General features: G+C 35.9%; 1 protein-coding gene across 1 annotated transcript in view; it reads right to left on the bottom strand.

The window, feature by feature from the left end:
* LOC140147190 (uncharacterized) overlaps positions 1–21,489 on the bottom strand; it is a 114,581-nt gene that overhangs the window by 21,752 nt on the left and 71,340 nt on the right. Inside the window, exons 57-79 of the mRNA XM_072168970.1 lie at positions 19,570–20,136; positions 18,979–19,251; positions 18,178–18,744; positions 17,588–17,860; positions 16,860–17,441; positions 16,270–16,542; positions 15,540–16,121; positions 14,950–15,222; positions 14,219–14,800; positions 13,626–13,898; positions 12,895–13,476; positions 12,305–12,577; positions 11,574–12,155; positions 10,981–11,253; positions 10,250–10,831; positions 9,080–9,352; positions 8,350–8,931; positions 7,642–7,758; positions 6,445–6,555; positions 5,375–5,641; positions 4,499–4,777; positions 3,462–3,734; positions 2,051–2,329 (exon numbers count right to left, since the gene is read on the bottom strand). Of these exons, the coding sequence (XP_072025071.1) occupies positions 2,051–2,329; positions 3,462–3,734; positions 4,499–4,777; positions 5,375–5,641; positions 6,445–6,555; positions 7,642–7,758; positions 8,350–8,931; positions 9,080–9,352; positions 10,250–10,831; positions 10,981–11,253; positions 11,574–12,155; positions 12,305–12,577; positions 12,895–13,476; positions 13,626–13,898; positions 14,219–14,800; positions 14,950–15,222; positions 15,540–16,121; positions 16,270–16,542; positions 16,860–17,441; positions 17,588–17,860; positions 18,178–18,744; positions 18,979–19,251; positions 19,570–20,136 (8,718 nt within the window). The remainder of the gene's footprint in view (positions 1–2,050; positions 2,330–3,461; positions 3,735–4,498; positions 4,778–5,374; positions 5,642–6,444; positions 6,556–7,641; positions 7,759–8,349; positions 8,932–9,079; positions 9,353–10,249; positions 10,832–10,980; positions 11,254–11,573; positions 12,156–12,304; positions 12,578–12,894; positions 13,477–13,625; positions 13,899–14,218; positions 14,801–14,949; positions 15,223–15,539; positions 16,122–16,269; positions 16,543–16,859; positions 17,442–17,587; positions 17,861–18,177; positions 18,745–18,978; positions 19,252–19,569; positions 20,137–21,489) is intronic.

The raw sequence follows: 21,489 nt of genomic DNA on the forward strand, positions 1-21,489 counted from the left end.
TATGGTATCAAATATGATATCAAATATGATATCAAATATGATATCAAATATGATATCAAATATGATATCAAATATGATATCAAATATGATATCAAATATGATATCAAATATGATATCAAATATGATATCAAATAATAGTAATAGCAGGTGGTTCCAACGTGGAGTCAAAGAAGCAGTTCACATCAAAGCCAACCAACCATCTCTCAACAAAGAGGGGGCCGGTTCAAACTGTCAGGAGTCTATGAGTCTGTTATCAGGTCAAAGGTCAAAAAGATCACGAACTGATACAGTCACTCACTCGCTGATGAAAAATGGAGTACCATCTGAAAATTCCGAGGTAGGAATTAATTCCTTGTGTTTGGATCAAAAGTCATCAAATAATATTATTGTGTCTGATAATGATAAAACACTGTTACTTGAAAAAACCCAAGATAGTGGAGAATGAAAGCATTAACAAATAGACATTACGAGGAAGAGAAGCCACAATGTAACATCGTGTAATTGAAGACAACCAAATCAAATGAAATAACATAGGATATTCTGGCATTTCTAGTGCTTTATTGACAGACTGAGGTTCCATTTACTTCATGTATTATCGTTTTTAGATTTTTGCCTTACAAATAAAGTAAATACAATTTGTTCCAAAAACATGTTTGGCATAAGAGGTAAAAAAAGAGGGATAGAAGTTCTGTATTTTGTCATTAGGATTTAAAGAATACAATTTTCTTGTTAAATAAGGTTCTTTTTATGTCAAATTAAGAGAAAAACAAAGATTCCCTTCCTTACTTGAAGATGCCCAGGGAAGATGCCTTTTCAGAACACAGTATATAGTCAACTAATAGTTGCTACTTTTGATTTACAGGCTTATTTAGAGATTTTCTGTACAAAAATGTGTTGTCTAACTGCACCCCTTAATGATCAACAAGTATGTATATAGGCCAATTTGATCATAATAAACCATGTCTATTGCATAAAACATGTAGATAGCCTGCTCTGAAAGTTAAGTTGATATTCTTGTGTCTACTGCTAGCCACATACCAAGCCAAATTTGATAATTTTGTTGTGCAATAAGAAAAAACATCATAAAAGAACCTCATCAACTTCAATAAAAGATTCTATCACCTTTATCGGATAGCTTTCAAATTTTATTTATCCCAATTCAGGAAATTTGGGCGCTTTTTAGCTAAATTTTTGACAATGTTTACACCAATCAAACCATGTAGCATTCCTTATTAGGCCAAAAAAATTAAATTGTTGTGTTGCCCTCAACCGTCCTACCCTAAATCCTGAAAAATCAGGGTCTAATTTTTTTTTTTGAATGATGATTTTACAGATTTGTTCAAAAACTCAATGTTTTTCACTTAAAATTAATATTTTATTGTAAGACTAGTCTTTAATTGTTGTCTAACAGGTATCCAGAAGTCAAAATTGACAAATGTCCCCAAATTGAATAAGCATTATTTAATATTTGAGGGGATTTTTAAAAACTGAAGGTTTAAAAAAAAAAAAAAAAAAAAAAAAATAATCCGACCGTCCTACCCAAATTTCCCATTTTTCCACTTGAGGGCAACACAACAATATTTTTTTTTTGGCCTTACCTATATACTCCTACATGTACAATATCAAATTAATACTTACCTAATGTTGTTGGACAAAACAGAAACCCATATTTACAAAACAATTTTGATTCATTTATATAGAATTAATGAAGGTCGATGCATACAGAGAACTTTGTTAGGTTCTGGTCAAATTTCAAACTTGCCCAAATTTGTTTAAAAATCATATCAAAGTATTTCTTTCATCTTAAGGATTCAGAAAAAGTATATAGTTTGACCTATCTGCAACATACCATTCTTGAGTTAAAAGCAAAAAGGTGACAGAAGGTGGTCAGTTTGTTTGGCCACACAGGGGTCGGAAACTAAAAGTGCTCTGACTTCAACGAAAATGATCTCAAATTGTTTGCCATGTAAATTAAGTCAAATAAAGAATAGTTTGCACTATTTTGAAAGCTTTCTTATTGCCAAAATCCGACAAAAACACACAAGCTTACCTGGTGGTTCAGTTACTATGTCTGTTACTGGTGTTTCTGTAGTATAACCACATAAATCTGCTGCTTCATCACTACCATCAAAGCAGTCTGCTTCACCATCACATGTCCAATTGCCATTGATGCATCCACCAGCAGTACAATTGAATTCAATGCTTGGATCGCATACACAACCATCAACCTCATCACTGTTGTCTCCGCAATCAACATAATAGTCACAGCGATAATCTTCAGGCACACAGCTCAGGCCATCAGCACATTCAAATTCACTTTCAGTACAGGCTGGAAATAGGTATATCATGAACTTACATGAGTATTAACAAGAAACAAACCAAGAACTTGATGGTTGCTACACAAGAATGCTTAGAGCAGTTTACAACATCAATTGGAAGCAGCACATCACAAACAAAGAGCTGTATGGGGACCTACCGAAACTTTCACAGAAGATCAGGGAGAGGACACGTTTTTCGCTGGACATGCATACAGAAGCAAAAATGAGCCTGTAGCCAAGCTGATCCATAACCAAAACATGGAAACAGAAAACCTGGCAGACCCCCTCTAACATACGTGGATGTATTGAAACAGGACACTGGACTGGACGTTATGGATTTGGGAACGGCCATGCAGGACAGAAGGGTTTGGCGTGCTGTTGTAGTTCGAGGACACCACTCATCTTAAGCAAGCAAGCAAGTAAGCAAACCAAACTGTACCAGTGGTGGCACCAGGGTCTTTCGGCTGGGGCAATGTAATGGGGGAGAGGGGGTAGGTGAAATCTGGGGGTTGAATTCAGCACTTTTTTCCAACAACTTTTAAATGATATTTAGTTCTGACTGGGGGTAATACTCAAGTTCGGGGGGAATGCTCCCCCTTGGCACCACCACTGAACTGTATATATATTAGTGTGCTGTTCATAATTGGTGCACTCTGTTGCTTTATTATATGTCAATTTGCCCAACTTTCCTTATCAATATAATTATTCACAAATGGAGAAGAAAATATTGAGTCTCAATTGTTACCATGCACCTGAGAAACCTTTGTATTCATTTGTAACATGTATCTTTTAATATGCCAATCATTAATGACACAAGACCATTATCTTGGTAGCTATGAGTGACAATCCTATATTGGAGGATTCCTGTAGCTTTACCCATGGTGCTATTCAGACCCAAAGTGCTCCACTTAACTTCTTTGACAAGTACACTACAAGATTCTTATTTGGGCCACCTGCACAGGTATATCATCACCAAGGTACTAGGCTGGCACTGTGCAATAACAGAGGAGTACCAGTCCAGAACCACTGCTGATAGGTCCAGTGCAGTAGTAGTATTGTTACTATGTAGGTACCTTGGTGATGATGTACCTATGCAGTTGGTCACAATAAGAATCTTGTAGCGTACACATACATGCTACCCACCTGCCAGTGTGTCCGCTGTAACCGATCCGACATCTATAATATTCATATCAACATCAATGATTGTCAAGTTCACCAGATACTGTGTAGCACGATCAAGGTTGTCAAAAGTATGTAAAATCATGCCATCCATCACCTCATCTCGTGTAAATCTTGCAGTTTCTTGGCTTCCATCTGGATGTGCCAGGTTGAGTATATAGATAGCAGCATCTGGAATCTCTGGTATTATAACCTCTACTGAATTGGAAGTGACATTGCCAACCGACAAACCTGAACCTGAAGTGTATGAACATCAAGAAGTCAAAATGGCAGACAAGAAATGTCATGAATCACAGTACCCTTACGAGTGAAAATACAGCTTATTTAGCCAATATCAAGATGGGGTCAAATATTTTTGCAACATATTGAATACCTGTGCTATTTGGTACTTCACAATATGACAGTAATGGAAAGAAAAGTGGAAATGCTCATAATTTTCATCATTGACAAAATTACAAGCACTGAGCACTCTGAAGTACAAAATACTGGCGCAGATGCACACATTGTGCCGACTTTGAAGGAACGCGATACCTCAGCAGAGCGCAGCACAATGCACTGTATACTCGCGCATTGTCACTTTGTACTTCAGAGTGGACAAACTGTACATGACCAAAACCTCATAGCTCATACTTCAAATTGAAAATGCTTGAGTTATACTATTGTCCCATGAGCAACAACTCAATATGGCAGATTTCAAAAAGCATTTATATGCATGAGCTACACCAAGTCAGAGTTCTCTTGGCGTAAATAAGGATTCAAAAAAAGTATAGTTTGACCTATTTGTGACATACTGTTCTCAAGTTATAAGCAAAAAAAGTCAAAGCTGGGGGTGGTCAGTTGTTGTTGTTTCTTGCCACACAGGGGTCAGAAACTAAAGTACTCTGAATTCACTGAAAATTATCTCAAATTGTTCATCATGTAAATTAAGTCAAATAAGGAGTAGTTTGCACTATCTAGAATGCTTTGTTATTGCCTAAACTGACAAAAACAAACAAGCTTACCTGGTGGTTCAGTTACTATGCCTGTTACTGGTGTTTCTGTAGTATAACCACATAAATCTGCTGCTTCATCACTACCATCAAAGCAGTCTGCTTCACCATCACATGTCCAATTGCCATTGATGCATCCACCAGCAGTACAAGTGAAGTCAATGCTTGGATCACATACACAGCCATCAACCTCATCACTGTTGTCTCCACAGTCAATATAATAGTCACAGCGATAATCTTCAGGCACACAGCTCAGGCCATCAGCACATGCAAATTCACTTTCAGCACAGGCTGGAAATAAGTATATCATGAACTTATGTGAGTATTAACAAGAAACAGAAACCAACTGTATCAATGACTGCACCAGGGTTTTTGGCCAGTGGAAATTTGCGTGGGAAGAAGGTGAAATCTGGAGGATTTTGAATTTTTTGTCCAACAACTTTTGGAATTTTTTTGTTTTGACTAGGACTAGGAGCAACTGTGAATAAAGCTCAAGTTGGGGGGAAGGGCAATGCCCTCATGCTTCCACTTGGCACCACCACTGAACTGTATATATCTGACTGTGCTGTTCATAATTAGTGCACTTCATTATTTTATTATGTCAGTTTGCCATAATTATTGTGGCCATGCTCCTGACACATTTTAATTTTCAGTTAGTAATCAACGCAAAGTGTTTATGACTGCTAAGCAATGTGTTCAAACCTTTGTATTCTTTTATATCATATATCTTTTAAGATGTAAATCATTAATGACACAAGAACGTTATCTTGGTAGCTATGCGTGACTAATATATATATTGAGGACTCCCATAACTTTACCCATGGTTCTATTCAGAGTCCAACTGCTCCATTATAACTTCTTTGACAAGTACACATGCATATTACCCACCTGCCAGTGTGTCTGCTGTAACTGAGCCAACATCTATAACATTCATATCATAATCAATGATTGTCAAATTCACCAGATACTGTGTATCACGATCAAGGTTGTCAAAAGTATGTAAAATCATGCCATCCACCACCTCATCTCGTGTAAATCTTGCAGTTTCTTGGCTTCCATCTGGATGTACGAGGTTGAGTATATAGATAGCAGCATCTGGTATCTCTGGTATTATAACCTCTACTGAATTGGAAGTGACATTGCCAACTGATAAACCTGAAGTATATGAACATCAAGAAAAGAGACATCAATGTTAATATCAAAATAACCACATACATATAAGGCCTGCATTGTAGATGCCCATAACCAGAGGCAATTCATTTTGAATATTATTCACATTTTCCTTCCTCCAAAAAGGCACAAGTCATATTCAGCAAGATTACTTTTCAAAAAATGCTACTCAAAAATAGGAATGTAAAATTTTAAAAAAAGACATCCTTGACAGGAACCAGGCATCAAAAAACACGAGGGCGAAGGGCGATTCGCCCCTCATTTGTTCAAAATAGCCCCCAAACAAAGGTGAACCAGGGCGAAAAAAATATACAAAAGCACAACAATCGCCCCCATCCAAAAACTAAACATCAGAACTAAATTAAGAAGAAGTTTAGTGTCCGAATCTGTTTTCATTTCGCAGGTGCAAAATCTTAAAATTTCCCGACGATTTTTCAGCCCATGTAATGAATTCATAATATAAAATTTTAAAAATAAACAACTTTCTGTACAGTTGATTTTCAATGTAAATTAAAGTAGCCCCCTTGAAGCTTAAAAGAGCCCCATGGAAAAACTATACAGGGCGATTTTTATTTTAAAAAATTGTAAATAGCCCCCTAGAAATTTTTTTTTTTTGACCCCTGACAGGAACATGGGGACTTTATCTTGGGTGCGATATGAACACATAAAAGCAACATGTTCCTAGTAGTCTCAACAATCTGCTGCATTCCTTTTAAATGAAATGTTAATCATTTATACCCTAGCCATCCAGAAAATGTAGATCTTATCTGGTTAAAAAAACAACTTACAGTTCCTTTCATCTGTGCCATCTCCACAGTCATTAAATCCATTGCATACAATGTCAGGTGCCAAACAGCGCCTATTGTCACACCTGAAATAACCTTCTGTTGGACATGGGCCTGTATGGGATAAAAGGCAACACATCAACAGAATTACCTGTATTTTTTTTAACTTAATACAATACTAAATAATAAATAAAAATGTTACTGAGGAACGGCAGAACACAATATTTCTGCAAACTTGATTCCGACAGTTAGCTTGTTGTAGGCAGCTTATGCAAAATACTACACTCACATCAGAAAAATCATTAGCATGATGTTTAAAATCATATTTATCCCCGCTGCCAAGAATATCCAATCTGAAATCTAGCCATAAAACAAATGATGGCATGCCTGGACACACTCAGTGATTATAACATAACTGTAAACTATTATAAGACAGCAGTCACAGCATATGTACATTCGAATGGCTTCCCACAAGTATATGATGCTGTCAAGTATGCAAGACCATCTGCATACATTAATACTGAATTTTGATAAATAACCAATATGTCACTATATATGGTTAATGTTCACACAAGAGCAAACAGAAAAGCTTCTCAATCAGCTGTCAATAAATTGACCATCACAGACCATGCTTTCAAAAATGACCACATCATTGACCGGGAAGAGGCTAAGATTTTAGGCAAAGAGGCAGACAAATACAAACGATGGATCAAAGGAGCGGTGAAAATCAGACAACAGGGTACCACCATGAACAGAGACAAGGGGTAATACAACCTAACTCATGTGTTTGATGATCTCCTGAAGAAGAAACCAACTGGCAACTGCTTTGCTCAGCAACGAGTTGTATACATTACAGGTCATCACAACATCAGTGTTGATAAAGAAATCTGACAGATTTTGAAACATCCATAGTAAGTGCTGTTATTGGACTAGAGCTATAAAATTCGTCTCTATGTCAGAGTAATATTTATGAACTTTTTGGTACTCATTATCAAACTCCTCTTACATAAATGACAGCAGAAATTAAAGGATCAAATGGCAAAAGCATTTCAATAACATATTGAGGTAGTGATTTATTCAAGTACTCAAAAATATGCAAACATTTTACCTTGATTATACATAATCCTCATGCTTTGAGAGGTAACAATAAATATACAGAAACAAATTAATTACACTACCCAGGATTAAAACAGAACTTACAACCAATTTCATCAATCTCTGTTTCTGCACAATCAATGAATCCGTCACACATAAACTTGTCTTCAATGCACGGTCCTATGTCATCAGAGCATGCAAACTGACCTTCAGGACAAAAGTCTTCAAAATAAAACAACAAAAACAATTATCACAAAATACCAATTGCATAGGTCTAAATGATCTACTTAAAAAATATATAATAACTATATAATCTAAATAGAATATGTACTATAATAAAACATCTTGTGAAAAACATTAAATCCAAAGACTTGAAAACCTTAATTTGGGGACTCCAAAACACTTTAGATTAAAGAAAAATCGGTATTTATATTAACTGGATGTTTAAATGCACTAACAGTACTTGGTATACTTGGTAATATTTTCAAGTAACTAAAATCATTCTTTCAGATCTATGTCAAGAAGAAGAATCTCACCTGGTGAATCTGTTGTCACCATTTCAGTACATATATTGGTTCTCATATCTCCAGTGAATATGTCTTCAGTTGGTGATAGTTTAGGTAATATATGTCCTCAGTTGTAGATGTTTAAGTTGTCTAACCATGTTCATTATATCATGTCATTTGTAATCATTAGGCACTGACTTATTAAAAAACTATTGTTTGAATTTGTAAGCTACTCAATGCATTGCTTGAAGCAGCATCCAATCAAATTGTCAAAACTAATGACATTAATGTTAACAAAAACACTAACCTGGTAATTTAGTTGTTGCTGCTTCAGTAAACATATCAGTTTCCATATCTTCAGTAAACATGTCTTCAGTAGTTGATAGTTCAGTGACCAGGTCTTCAGTTGTTGGTGTTTCAGTTGTGTAACCACATAAATCTGCTGCTTCATCACTACCATCAATGCAGTCCGATTCACCATCACAAACCCATGTACCATTGATGCATCCACCAGCAGTACAATTAAATTCAATGATTGGATCACATACACATCCATCAACTTCATCACTGTTATCCCCACAGTCATCAAAATAATCACATCTCCATTCTTCAGAAATACAGTTGCCATTTGCACATTGGTAAGCTCCTTCAGAACATTCAGTACAGTTGACTTCATCACTGCCATCAAAACAATCTGGTTCACCATCACATGCCCAAGCACCATTGATACAACCTCCACTGGCACATTCAAACTCAATGATTGGATCACACACACAGCCGTCAACTTCATCACTGTTGTCATCACAGTCAACAAAATAATCACAGCGGTGCGCTTCAGGAATACATTCTAGTCCATCAGCACATGTGTATTCTCCTACATCACACTCAACTGTAAGTCAAAATACAGAATATCGGTGATAATGTCATCAAATGTCTATTACACTATAAATATGTGAATGAAACATAATTCATATCTACAAAAAGTGATCAAAATTGATTATACATGAACACAAACGAGCATGAAGAGTTTACATTACCTGTAGTTGTTGCCATCAATGGTTCTGCATCAATAGTGTCTTCATCAGCATTTGTATATCTAAGGCCAATTTCATAATCTGTTTCAGGTTGAAGATTGTCAAACATGTGAGTAAATTGACCATCCATAAATTCTGCAGGTGTAATATCAACTACTGTTTCTCCACCATCTGGGTCAGTTAAAACTAATTCATAGGAGATGGCATCTGCAATTTCCATCACTGTCACATTGATGGAGGAAGATGTCACATCTCCAAGAGTGAAATCAACTGCAGCTGAAATGTAAATAATAACATACAAGGTCTCAATCATCAAGTTACAATAACTCTTTCATTTCATCATTCCTTGTTTACTTAGACAGAACATGAATCAAGCAATATACCCTCATTTCAAATCTCATTTTTGACCAATATAACCAATATAATACTCATGTCATTGATCATCTCATATATAATCAATGTTTAAAGTGTAATGTTTTTAAATACTGTTGTTAGAATTTGCAAATTAAGGTGAACAGTTTACTCAATGGATCGAATCAGCATCCAATCATATTATCAAAAATAGTGACATCAACATTTGTGACTGGACGCGGCGAATCAGCCGTAAAGTCGGCCCCGGTCAATTTTGTTTTATTTCGTGTTTAGAAAATATATACCATAAGCTTTAAAATGGTATATCATTTGACTTCAAACGATATCCAAAAGCGGGGTTATGATTTGTTGAACTCTGTTCCTTCGACAAAATTGTATTTTTATCGGTTCTACATGTGTCTCTTTTCTACATTTCTGGTAATAAATATCCAACAGTCATAACTGGCGGTCATTTCAAATCATCCCCAAGTCAACGAGGTTCAGAAATATCCTCTCATTGTTCATTGTTGATTATACATACCTAGACAAAATACAATGCTTTGTTATCTACCACTTGAACAGGATTTAGCCAAAGCAAACAAAGACAAGAACTATTCTATAGAAATAGGTAGAAGCTTATTATCCTCTTCAGCAGTAGTATTATTGATTGCTTTAAACAGCGTTTGATAAGATACTTGTCGCAACGAATTAATACACCTATGAATACGACCTTCACATACATTTTACACTTTAACTCAGAATACAATTTGCCGAGTTTACGGCTGATTCGCCGCGTCCACTCACATTTAAGAAAATACTAACCTGGTAATTCAGTTGTTGCTGCTTCAGTAAACATATCAGTTTCCATATCTTCAGTAAACATGTCTTCAGTAGTTGATAGTTCAGTGAACAGGTCTTCAGTTGTTGGTGTTTCAGTTGTGTATCCACATAAATCTGCTGCTTCATCACTACCATCAATGCAGTCCGATTCACCATCACAAACCCATGTACCATTGATGCATCCACCAGCAGTACAATTAAATTCAATGATTGGATCACATACACATCCATCAACTTCATCACTGTTATCCCCACAGTCATCAAAATAATCACATCTCCATTCTTCAGAAATACAGTTGCCATTTGCACATTGGTAAGCTCCTTCAGAACATTCAGTACAGTTGACCTCATCACTGCCATCAAAACAATCTGGTTCACCATCACATGCCCAAGTACCATTGATACAACCTCCACTGGCACATTCAAATTCAATCATTGGATCACAAATACAGCCATCAACTTCATCACTGTTGTCGCTACAATCAGCAACATAATCACAGCGGTACTCTTCAAAAGTACATTCTAGTCCATCAGCACATGTGTATTGTCCTACAGCACACTCAACTGTTAGTCAAAATACAGAATATTGGTGATAATGTCATCAAATGTCTATTACACTATAAATATGTGAATGAAACATAATTCCATATCTACAAAAAGTGATCAAAATTGATTATACATGAACACAAACGAGCATGAAGAGTTTACATTACCTGTAGTTGTTGCCATCAATGGTTCTGCATCAATAGTGTCTTCATCAGCATTTGTATATCTAAGGCCAATTTCATAATCTGTTTCAGGTTGAAGATTGTCAAACATGTGAGTAAATTGACCATCCATAAATTCTGCAGGTGTAATATCAACTACTGTTTCTCCACCATCTGGGTCAGTTAAAACTAATTCATAGGAGATGGCATCTGCAATTTCCATCACTGTCACATTGATGGAGGAAGATGTCACATCTCCAAGAGTGAAATCAACTGCAGCTGAAATGTAAATAATAACATACAAGGTCTCATTCATCAAGTTACAATAACTCTTTCATTTCATCATTCCTTGTTTACTTGGACAGAACATGAATTAAGCAATATACTAATGTCATTTAAAATCTCATTTTTGACCAATATAACCAATATAATACTCATGTCATTGATCATCTCATATATAATCAATGTTTAAAGTGTAATGTTTTTAAATACTGTTGTTAGAATTTGCAAATTAATGTGAACAATTTACTGAATGGATCGAATCAGCATCCAATCATATTATCAAAAATAGTGACATCAACATTTAACAAAATACTAACATGGTAATTCAGTTGTTGCTGCTTCAGTAAACATATCAGTTTCCATATCTTCAGTAAACATGTCTTCAGTAGTGGATAGTTTGGTGAACAGGTCTTCAGTTGTTGGTGTGTCAGTTGTGTATCCACATAAATCTGCTGCTTCATCACTACCATCAATGCAGTCTGATTCACCATCACAAACCCAAGTACCATTGATGCATCCACCAGCAGTACAATTGAATTCAATGATTGGATCACATACACATCCATCAACTTCATCACTGTTATCCCCACAGTCATCAAAATAATCACATCTCCATTCTTCAGAAATACAGTTGCCATTTGCACATTGGTAAGCTCCTTCAGAACATTCAGTACAGTTGACCTCATCACTGCCATCAAAACAATCTGGTTCACCATCACATGCCCAAGTACCATTGATACAACCTCCACTGGCACATTCAAATTCAATCATTGGATCACAAATACAGCCATCAACTTCATCACTGTTGTCACTACAATCAGTAACATAATCACAGCGGTACTCTTCAAACGTACATTCTAGTCCATCAGCACATGTGTATTGTCCTACAGCACACTCAACTGTTAGTCAAAATACAGAATATCGGTGATAATGTCATCAAATGTCTATTACACTATAAATATGTGAATGAAACATAATTCCATATCTACAAAAAGTGATCAAAATTGATTATACATGAACACAAACGAGCATGAAGAGTTTACATTACCTGTAGTTGTTGCCATCAATGGTTCTGCATCAAAAGTGTCTTCATCAGCATTTGTATATCTAAGGCCAATTTCATAATCTGTTTCAGGTTGAAGATTGTCAAACATGTGAGTAAATTGTCCATCCATAAATTCTTCTGGTGTAATATCAACTACTGTTTCTCCACCATCTGGGTCAGTTAAAACTAATTCATAGGAGATGGCATCTGCAATTTCCATCACTGTCACATTGATGGAGGAAGATGTCACATCTCCAAAAGTGAAATCAACTGGAGCTGAAATGTAAATAATAACATACAAGGTCTCATTCATCAAGTTACAATAACTCTTTCATTTCATCATTCCTTGTTTACTTAGACAGAACATGAATTAAGCAATATACCCTCATTTCAAATCTCATTTTTGACCAATATAACCAATATAATACTCATGTCATTGATCATCTCATATATAATCAATGTTTAAAGTGTAATGTTTTTAAATACTGTTGTTAGAATTTGCAAATTAAGGTGAACAATTTACTCAATGGATCGAATCAGCATCCAATCATATTATCAAAAATAGTGACATCAACATTTAACAAAATACTAACCTGGTAATTCAGTTGTTGCTGCTTCAGTAAACATATCAGTTTCCATATCTTCAGTAAACATGTCTTCAGTAGTTGATAGTTCAGTGAACAGGTCTTCAGTTGTTGGTGTTTCAGTTGTGTATCCACATAAATCTGCTGCTTCATCACTACCATCAATGCAGTCTGATTCACCATCACAAACCCAAGTACCATTGATGCATCCACCAGCAGTACAATTGAATTCAATGATTGGATCACATACACATCCATCAACTTCATCACTGTTATCCCCACAGTCATCAAAATAATCACATCTCCATTCTTCAGAAATACAGTTGCCATTTGCACATTGGTAAGCTCCTTCAGAACATTCAGTACAGTTGACCTCATCACTGCCATCAAAACAATCTGGTTCACCATCACATGCCCAAGTACCATTGATACAACCTCCACTGGCACATTCAAATTCAATCATTGGATCACAAATACAGCCATCAACTTCATCACTGTTGTCGCTACAATCAGCAACATAATCACAGCGGTACTCTTCAAAAGTACATTCTAGTCCATCAGCACATGTGTATTGTCCTACAGCACACTCAACTGTTAGTCAAAATACAGAATATCGGTGATAATGTCATCAAATGTCTATTACACTATAAATATGTGAATGAAACATAATTCCATATCTACAAAAAGTGATCAAAATTGATTATACATGAACACAAACGAGCATGAAGAGTTTACATTACCTGTAGTTGTTGCCATCAATGGTTCTGCATCAATAGTGTCTTCATCAGCATTTGTATATCTAAGGCCAATTTCATAATCTGTTTCAGGTTGAAGATTGTCAAACATGTGAGTAAATTGACCATCCATAAATTCTGCAGGTGTAATATCAACTACTGTTTCTCCACCATCTGGGTCAGTTAAAACTAATTCATAGGAGATGGCATCTGCAATTTCCATCACTGTCACATTGATGGAGGAAGATGTCACATCTCCAAGAGTGAAATCAACTGCAGCTGAAATGTAAATAATAACATACAAGGTCTCATTCATCAAGTTACAATAACTCTTTCATTTCATCATTCCTTGTTTACTTGGACAGAACATGAATTAAGCAATATACTAATGTCATTTAAAATCTCATTTTTGACCAATATAACCAATATAATACTCATGTCATTGATCATCTCATATATAATCAATGTTTAAAGTGTAATGTTTTTAAATACTGTTGTTAGAATTTGCAAATTAAGGTGAACAATTTACTCAATGGATCGAATCAGCATCCAATCATATTATCAAAAATAGTGACATCAACATTTAACAAAATACTAACATGGTAATTCAGTTGTTGCTGCTTCAGTAAACATATCAGTTTCCATATCTTCAGTAAACATGTCTTCAGTAGTGGATAGTTTGGTGAACAGGTCTTCAGTTGTTGGTGTTTCAGTTGTGTATCCACATAAATCTGCTGCTTCATCACTACCATCAATGCAGTCTGATTCACCATCACAAACCCAAGTACCATTGATGCATCCACCAGCAGTACAATTGAATTCAATGATTGGATCACATACACATCCATCAACTTCATCACTGTTATCCCCACAGTCATCAAAATAATCACATCTCCATTCTTCAGAAATACAGTTGCCATTTGCACATTGGTAAGCTCCTTCAGAACATTCAGTACAGTTGACCTCATCACTGCCATCAAAACAATCTGGTTCACCATCACATGCCCAAGTACCATTGATACAACCTCCACTGGCACATTCAAATTCAATCATTGGATCACAAATACAGCCATCAACTTCATCACTGTTGTCACTACAATCAGTAACATAATCACAGCGGTACTCTTCAAACGTACATTCTAGTCCATCAGCACATGTGTATTGTCCTACAGCACACTCAACTGTTAGTCAAAATACAGAATATCGGTGATAATGTCATCAAATGTCTATTACACTATAAATATGTGAATGAAACATAATTCCATATCTACAAAAAGTGATCCAAATTGATTATACATGAACACAAACGAGCATGAAGAGTTTACATTACCTGTAGTTGTTGCCATCAATGGTTCTGCATCAAAAGTGTCTTCATCAGCATTTGTATATCTAAGGCCAATTTCATAATCTGTTTCAGGTTGAAGATTGTCAAACATGTGAGTAAATTGTCCATCCATAAATTCTTCTGGTGTAATATCAACTACTGTTTCTCCACCATCTGGGTCAGTTAAAACTAATTCATAGGAGATGGCATCTGCAATTTCCATCACTGTCACATTGATGGAGGAAGATGTCACATCTCCAAAAGTGAAATCAACTGGACCTGAAATGTAAATAATAACATACAAGGTCTCATTCATCAAGTTACAATAACTCTTTCATTTCATCATTCCTTGTTTACTTAGACAGAACATGAATTAAGCAATATACCCTCATTTCAAATCTCATTTTTGACCAATATAACCAATATAATACTCATGTCATTGATCATCTCATATATAATCAATGTTTAAAGTGTAATGTTTTTAAATACTGTTGTTAGAATTTGCAAATTAAGGTGAACAATTTACTCAATGGATCGAATCAGCATCCAATCATATTATCAAAAATAGTGACATCAACATTTAACAAAATACTAACCTGGTAATTCAGTTGTTGCTGCTTCAGTAAACATATCAGTTTCCATATCTTCAGTAAACATGTCTTCAGTAGTTGATAGTTCAGTGAACAGGTCTTCAGTTGTTGGTGTTTCAGTTGTGTATCCACATAAATCTGCTGCTTCATCACTACCATCAATGCAGTCTGATTCACCATCACAAACCCAAGTACCATTGATGCATCCACCAGCAGTACAATTGAATTCAATGATTGGATCACATACACATCCATCAACTTCATCACTGTTATCCCCACAGTCATCAAAATAATCACATCTCCATTCTTCAGAAATACAGTTGCCATTTGCACATTGGTAAGCTCCTTCAGAACATTCAGTACAGTTGACCTCATCACTGCCATCAAAACAATCTGGTTCACCATCACATGCCCAAGTACCATTGATACAACCTCCACTGGCACATTCAAATTCAATCATTGGATCACAAATACAGCCATCAACTTCATCACTGTTGTCACTACAATCAGTAACATAATCACAGCGGTACTCTTCAAACGTACATTCTAGTCCATCAGCACATGTGTATTGTCCTACAGCACACTCAACTGTTAGTCAAAATACAGAATATCGGTGATAATGTCATCAAATGTCTATTACACTATAAATATGTGAATGAAACATAATTCCATATCTACAAAAGTGATCCAAATTGATTATACATGAACACAAACGAGCATGAAGAGTTTACATTACCTGTAGTTGTTGCCATCAATGGTTCTGCATCAAAAGTGTCTTCATCAGCATTTGTATATCTAAGGCCAATTTCATAATCTGTTTCAGGTTGAAGATTGTCAAACATGTGAGTAAATTGTCCATCCATAAATTCTTCTGGTGTAATATCAACTACTGTTTCTCCACCATCTGGGTCAGTTAAAACTAATTCATAGGAGATGGCATCTGCAATTTCCATCACTGTCACATTGATGGAGGAAGATGTCACATCTCCAAAAGTGAAATCAACTGGACCTGAAATGTAAATAATAACATACAAGGTCTCATTCATCAAGTTACAATAACTCTTTCATTTCATCATTCCTTGTTTACTTAGACAGAACATGAATCAAGCAATATACCCTCATTTCAAATCTCATTTTTGACCAATATAACCAATATAATACTCATGTCAGTGATCATCTCATATATAATCAATGTTTAAAGTGTAATGTTTTTAAATACTGTTGTTAGAATTTGCAAATTAAGGTGAACAATTTACTCAATGGATCGAATCAGCATCCAATCATATTATCAAAAATAGTGACATCAACATTTAACAAAATACTAACCTGGTAATTCAGTTGTTGCTGCTTCAGTAAACATATCAGTTTCCATATCTTCAGTAAACATGTCTTCAGTAGTTGATAGTTCAGTGAACAGGTCTTCAGTTGTTGGTGTTTCAGTTGTGTATCCACATAAATCTGCTGCTTCATCACTACCATCAATGCAGTCTGATTCACCATCACAAACCCAAGTACCATTGATGCATCCACCAGCAGTACAATTAAATTCAATGATTGGATCACATACACATCCATCAACTTCATCACTGTTATCCCCACAGTCATCAAAATAATCACATCTCCATTCTTCAGAAATACAGTTGCCATTTGCACATTGGTAAGCTCCTTCAGAACATTCAGTACAGTTGACCTCATCACTGCCATCAAAACAATCTGGTTCACCATCACATGTCCAAGTACCATTGATACAACCTCCACTGGCACATTCAAATTCAATCATTGGATCACAAATACAGCCATCAACTTCATCACTGTTGTCACTACAATCAGTAACATAATCACAGCGGTACTCTTCAAAAGTACATTCTAGTCCATCAGCACATGTGTATTGTCCTACAGCACACTCAACTGTTAGTCAAAATACAGAATATCGGTGATAATGTCATCAAATGTCTATTACACTATAAATATGTGAATGAAACATAATTCCATATTTACAAAAAGTGATCAAAATTGATACATGAACACAAACGAGCATGAAGAGTTTACATTACCTGTAGTTGTTGCCATCAATGGTTCTGCATCAATAGTGTCTTCATCAGCATTTGTATATCTAAGGCCAATTTCATAATCTGTTTCAGGTTGAAGATTGTCAAACATGTGAGTAAATTGTCCATCCATAAATTCTTCTGGTGTAATATCAACTACTGTTTCTCCACCATCTGGGTCAGTTAAAACTAATTCATAGGAGATGGCATCTGCAATTTCCATCACTGTCACATTGATGGAGGAAGATGTCACATCTCCAAGAGTGAATTCAACTGGAGCTGAAATGTAAATAATAACAATGTCTCATTCATTAAATTTACAATAATTTTCAAAAAAAATTCAATAGGTGGTACCAAATAAAATTAGGGGCTGGGGTGTTAAATTGTCACCCCTAGGCAAATTTTAGTCTAAGTTTATACAGGGCTTACTTAGCTGTATCAAGCAATTTGCCCTTTCTGCAATATTATTCATTAAATTATCTCATTTATAATCAATATGTTTAACTGAAAGGCACTGCTGTTGGCAAATCAAGAAGAACAAGTAGTACTTCATGCAAAATTAGAATGTTTATTCCATTAAACCATAAAACACTAACCTGGTAATTCAGTTGTTGCTTCTGTTTCCATATCTTCAGTGACCATGTCTTCAGTAGTTGATAGTTCAGTGATCAGGTCTTCAGTTGTTGGTGTTTCAGTTGTGTATCCACATAAATCTGCTGCTTCATCACTACCATCAATGCAGTCCGATTCACCATCACAAACCCATGTACCATTGATGCATCCACCAGCAGTACAATTGAATTCAATGATTGGATCACATACACATCCATCAACTTCATCACTGTTATCCCCACAGTCATCAAAATAATCACATCTCCATTCTTCAGAAATACAGTTGCCATTTGCACACTGGTAAGCTCCTTCAGAACATTCAGTACAGTTGACTTCATCACTGCCATCAAAACAATCTGGTTCACCATCACATGCCCAAGTACCATTGATACAACCTCCACTGGCACATTCAAACTCAATCATTGGATCACACACACAGCCATCAACTTCATCACTGTTGTCATCACAGTCAGCAACATAATCACAGCGGTACGCTTCAGGAATACATTCTAGTCCATCAGCACATGTGTATTCTCCTACATCACACTCAACTGTAAGTCAAAATACAGAATATCAATGATAATGTGATCAATTGTCTATTACATTACAAATCTGTAACATAACTGCATATCTACACCAAAGCGACCAACATTTGATTATGCAATGTGTAATATACATGCACACAAACAAGCATGAAGAATTTGCAAATCTGTGAATATCTACAAAAAAAAGGGACAAGAAAACGTTATTCATGCACATAAACAAGCATAAAGAGTTTACATTACCTGTAGTTGTTGCCATCAATGGTTCTGCATCAATAGTGTCTTCATCAGCATTTGTATATCTAAGGCCAATTTCATAATCTGTTTCAGGTTCAAGATTGTCAAACATATAAGTAAATTGTCCATCCGTAAATTCTTCTGGTGTAATATCAACTACTGTTTCTCCACCATCTGGGTCAGTTAAAACTAATTCATAGGAGATGGCATCAGCAATTTCCATCACTGTCACATTGATGGAGGAAGATGTCACATCTCCAAGAGTGAATTCAACTGGAGCTGAAATGTAAATAATAACAATGTCTCATTCATTAAATTTACAATAATTTTCAAAAAAAATTCAATAGGTGGTACCAAATAAAATTAGGGGCTGGGGTGTTAAATTGTCACCCCTAGGCAAATTTGAGTCTAAGTTTATACAGGGCTTACTTAGCTGTATCAAGCAATTTGCCCTTTCTGCAATATTATTCATTAAATTATCTCATTTATAATCAATATGTTTAACTGAAAGGCACTGCTGTTGGCAAATCAAGAAGAACAAGTAGTACTTCATGCAAAATTAGAATGTTTATTCCATTAAACCATAAAAACACTAACCTGGTAATTCAGTTGTTGCTTCTGTTTCCATATCTTCAGTGACCATGTCTTCAGTAGTTGATAGTTCAGTGATCAGGTCTTCAGTTGTTGGTGTTTCAGTTGTGTATCCACATAAATCTGCTGCTTCATCACTACCATCAATGCAGTCCGATTCACCATCACAAACCCATGTACCATTGATGCATCCACCAGCAGTACAATTGAATTCAATGATTGGATCACATACACATCCATCAACTTCATCACTGTTATCCCCACAGTCATCAAAATAATCACATCTCCATTCTTCAGAAATACAGTTGCCATTTGCACACTGGTAAGCTCCTTCAGAACATTCAGTACAGTTGACTTCATCACTGCCATCAAAACAATCTGGTTCACCATCACATGCCCAAGTACCATTGATACAACCTCCACTGGCACATTCAAACTCAATCATTGGATCACACACACAGCCATCAACTTCATCACTGTTGTCATCACAGTCAGCAACATAATCACAGCGGTACGCTTCAGGAATACATTTTAGTCCATCAGCACATGTGTATTCTCCTACATCACACTCAACTGTAAGTCAAAATACAGAATATCAATGATAATGTGATCAATTGAATACATGAATACAAAAGCCACCTAAGTCCATGCGAAGTTATTTTGAGAGAAAAACCTGTGTATCATTTTAATTCCTTCAGTTAGATTTACCTGGTCAATATGGTAAGTTTTACGTGCAAATGAGTGGGTTCATTTTCAGGGACTTCGTGGGGTTCATTTTAAATTTACACATCCAGTTTCTCATTCACGGTTTACCACATGGCAGATTACCTTGGCTACACCTGGTGTAGCCCTGAAGCTACACCTTAATAGAGCTACTCTGAAGCTACTTCAAGTAGCTACACCTTAGCAAACCCATAGTGGATACACCATATCAGAGCTACTTCGCTGTTACACCATCCATTGTCTGTCTAGAAGCCAACTCCGGTGCTACACTAGTGCCAACTTCTGGATACGCCATATCGGAGCTACTCCAAAGGTACTCTTAAGAAGCTACTCTGAAGTACATCTGATAGCTGTCAGTCACGAGCCAACCCTGGAGTAACAACGAAGTCAGCTCCTGTGTACAACCGCAGCCAAACGGGTCATTGACCGGCAGCGGTAAACAACTCGCCGAACGCGTAATCGGCCGCGTACTAGTGCGCGTACGTAGCTATTTTTAGCAAAGCGAACATTTGTTGTTTTGATTAATTGATTGACCATGTTTGCACGTTTGCATAGGGCGTCATGAATCGTTTTCAGCCACACGGAGCGAGAATCACCGTTGTCAATGTCACGGAGACATTTTGTTTCTATTTAGTGGTTGTTTCTTTTGTAGAAACTTGTTCTTTTGTTTAACGACAGTACAACTTCTTCTCAATTTGTTTTTAAAATCATTTTTAATCATTATTTAATTTTGTGTTTCTTGTTATGTTTTTAGTTTTTGAGATGTTTGCGTGACGTTGTTTTTCTCAGGGTATTTTAAAGAAAGTGTGCATACTGCGGTTCGCGGTTCTACTTTCCCATGTTGTTTGTTTATTACCCAAGTTTATTATTAGGCCCACAGTTAAAATTTGTTCATAATTTATACTTCTTGAATATCTTGTTTTCACGCCGTTTTCCTAACATTTTGCACCACATTATTTTACTGTTGCAAGTCGTAGGCCTAGGCCTATAATATGCCTACTTGCAATACAGTTTTGATATTTTACATGTTTTGGTTAGGCCCTACTAGTCTTTCATCTTTCATTGATGTTATTCGCAGTTTTCATTTTTTTTTACTTGGTTGTTATTCATCTTTTACTTTGACTTACCTGTTTGAAATGTGTTTTTTCGTTTGTTTGAGTAGGCCGTATTTTGTTTGTTTTTTAAACATTTTTTTTTGCTTAT

This window comes from Amphiura filiformis, chromosome 3 (genome assembly GCF_039555335.1).
Source record: "Amphiura filiformis chromosome 3, Afil_fr2py, whole genome shotgun sequence".
Taxonomy (NCBI): Eukaryota; Metazoa; Echinodermata; class Ophiuroidea; order Amphilepidida; family Amphiuridae; genus Amphiura; species Amphiura filiformis.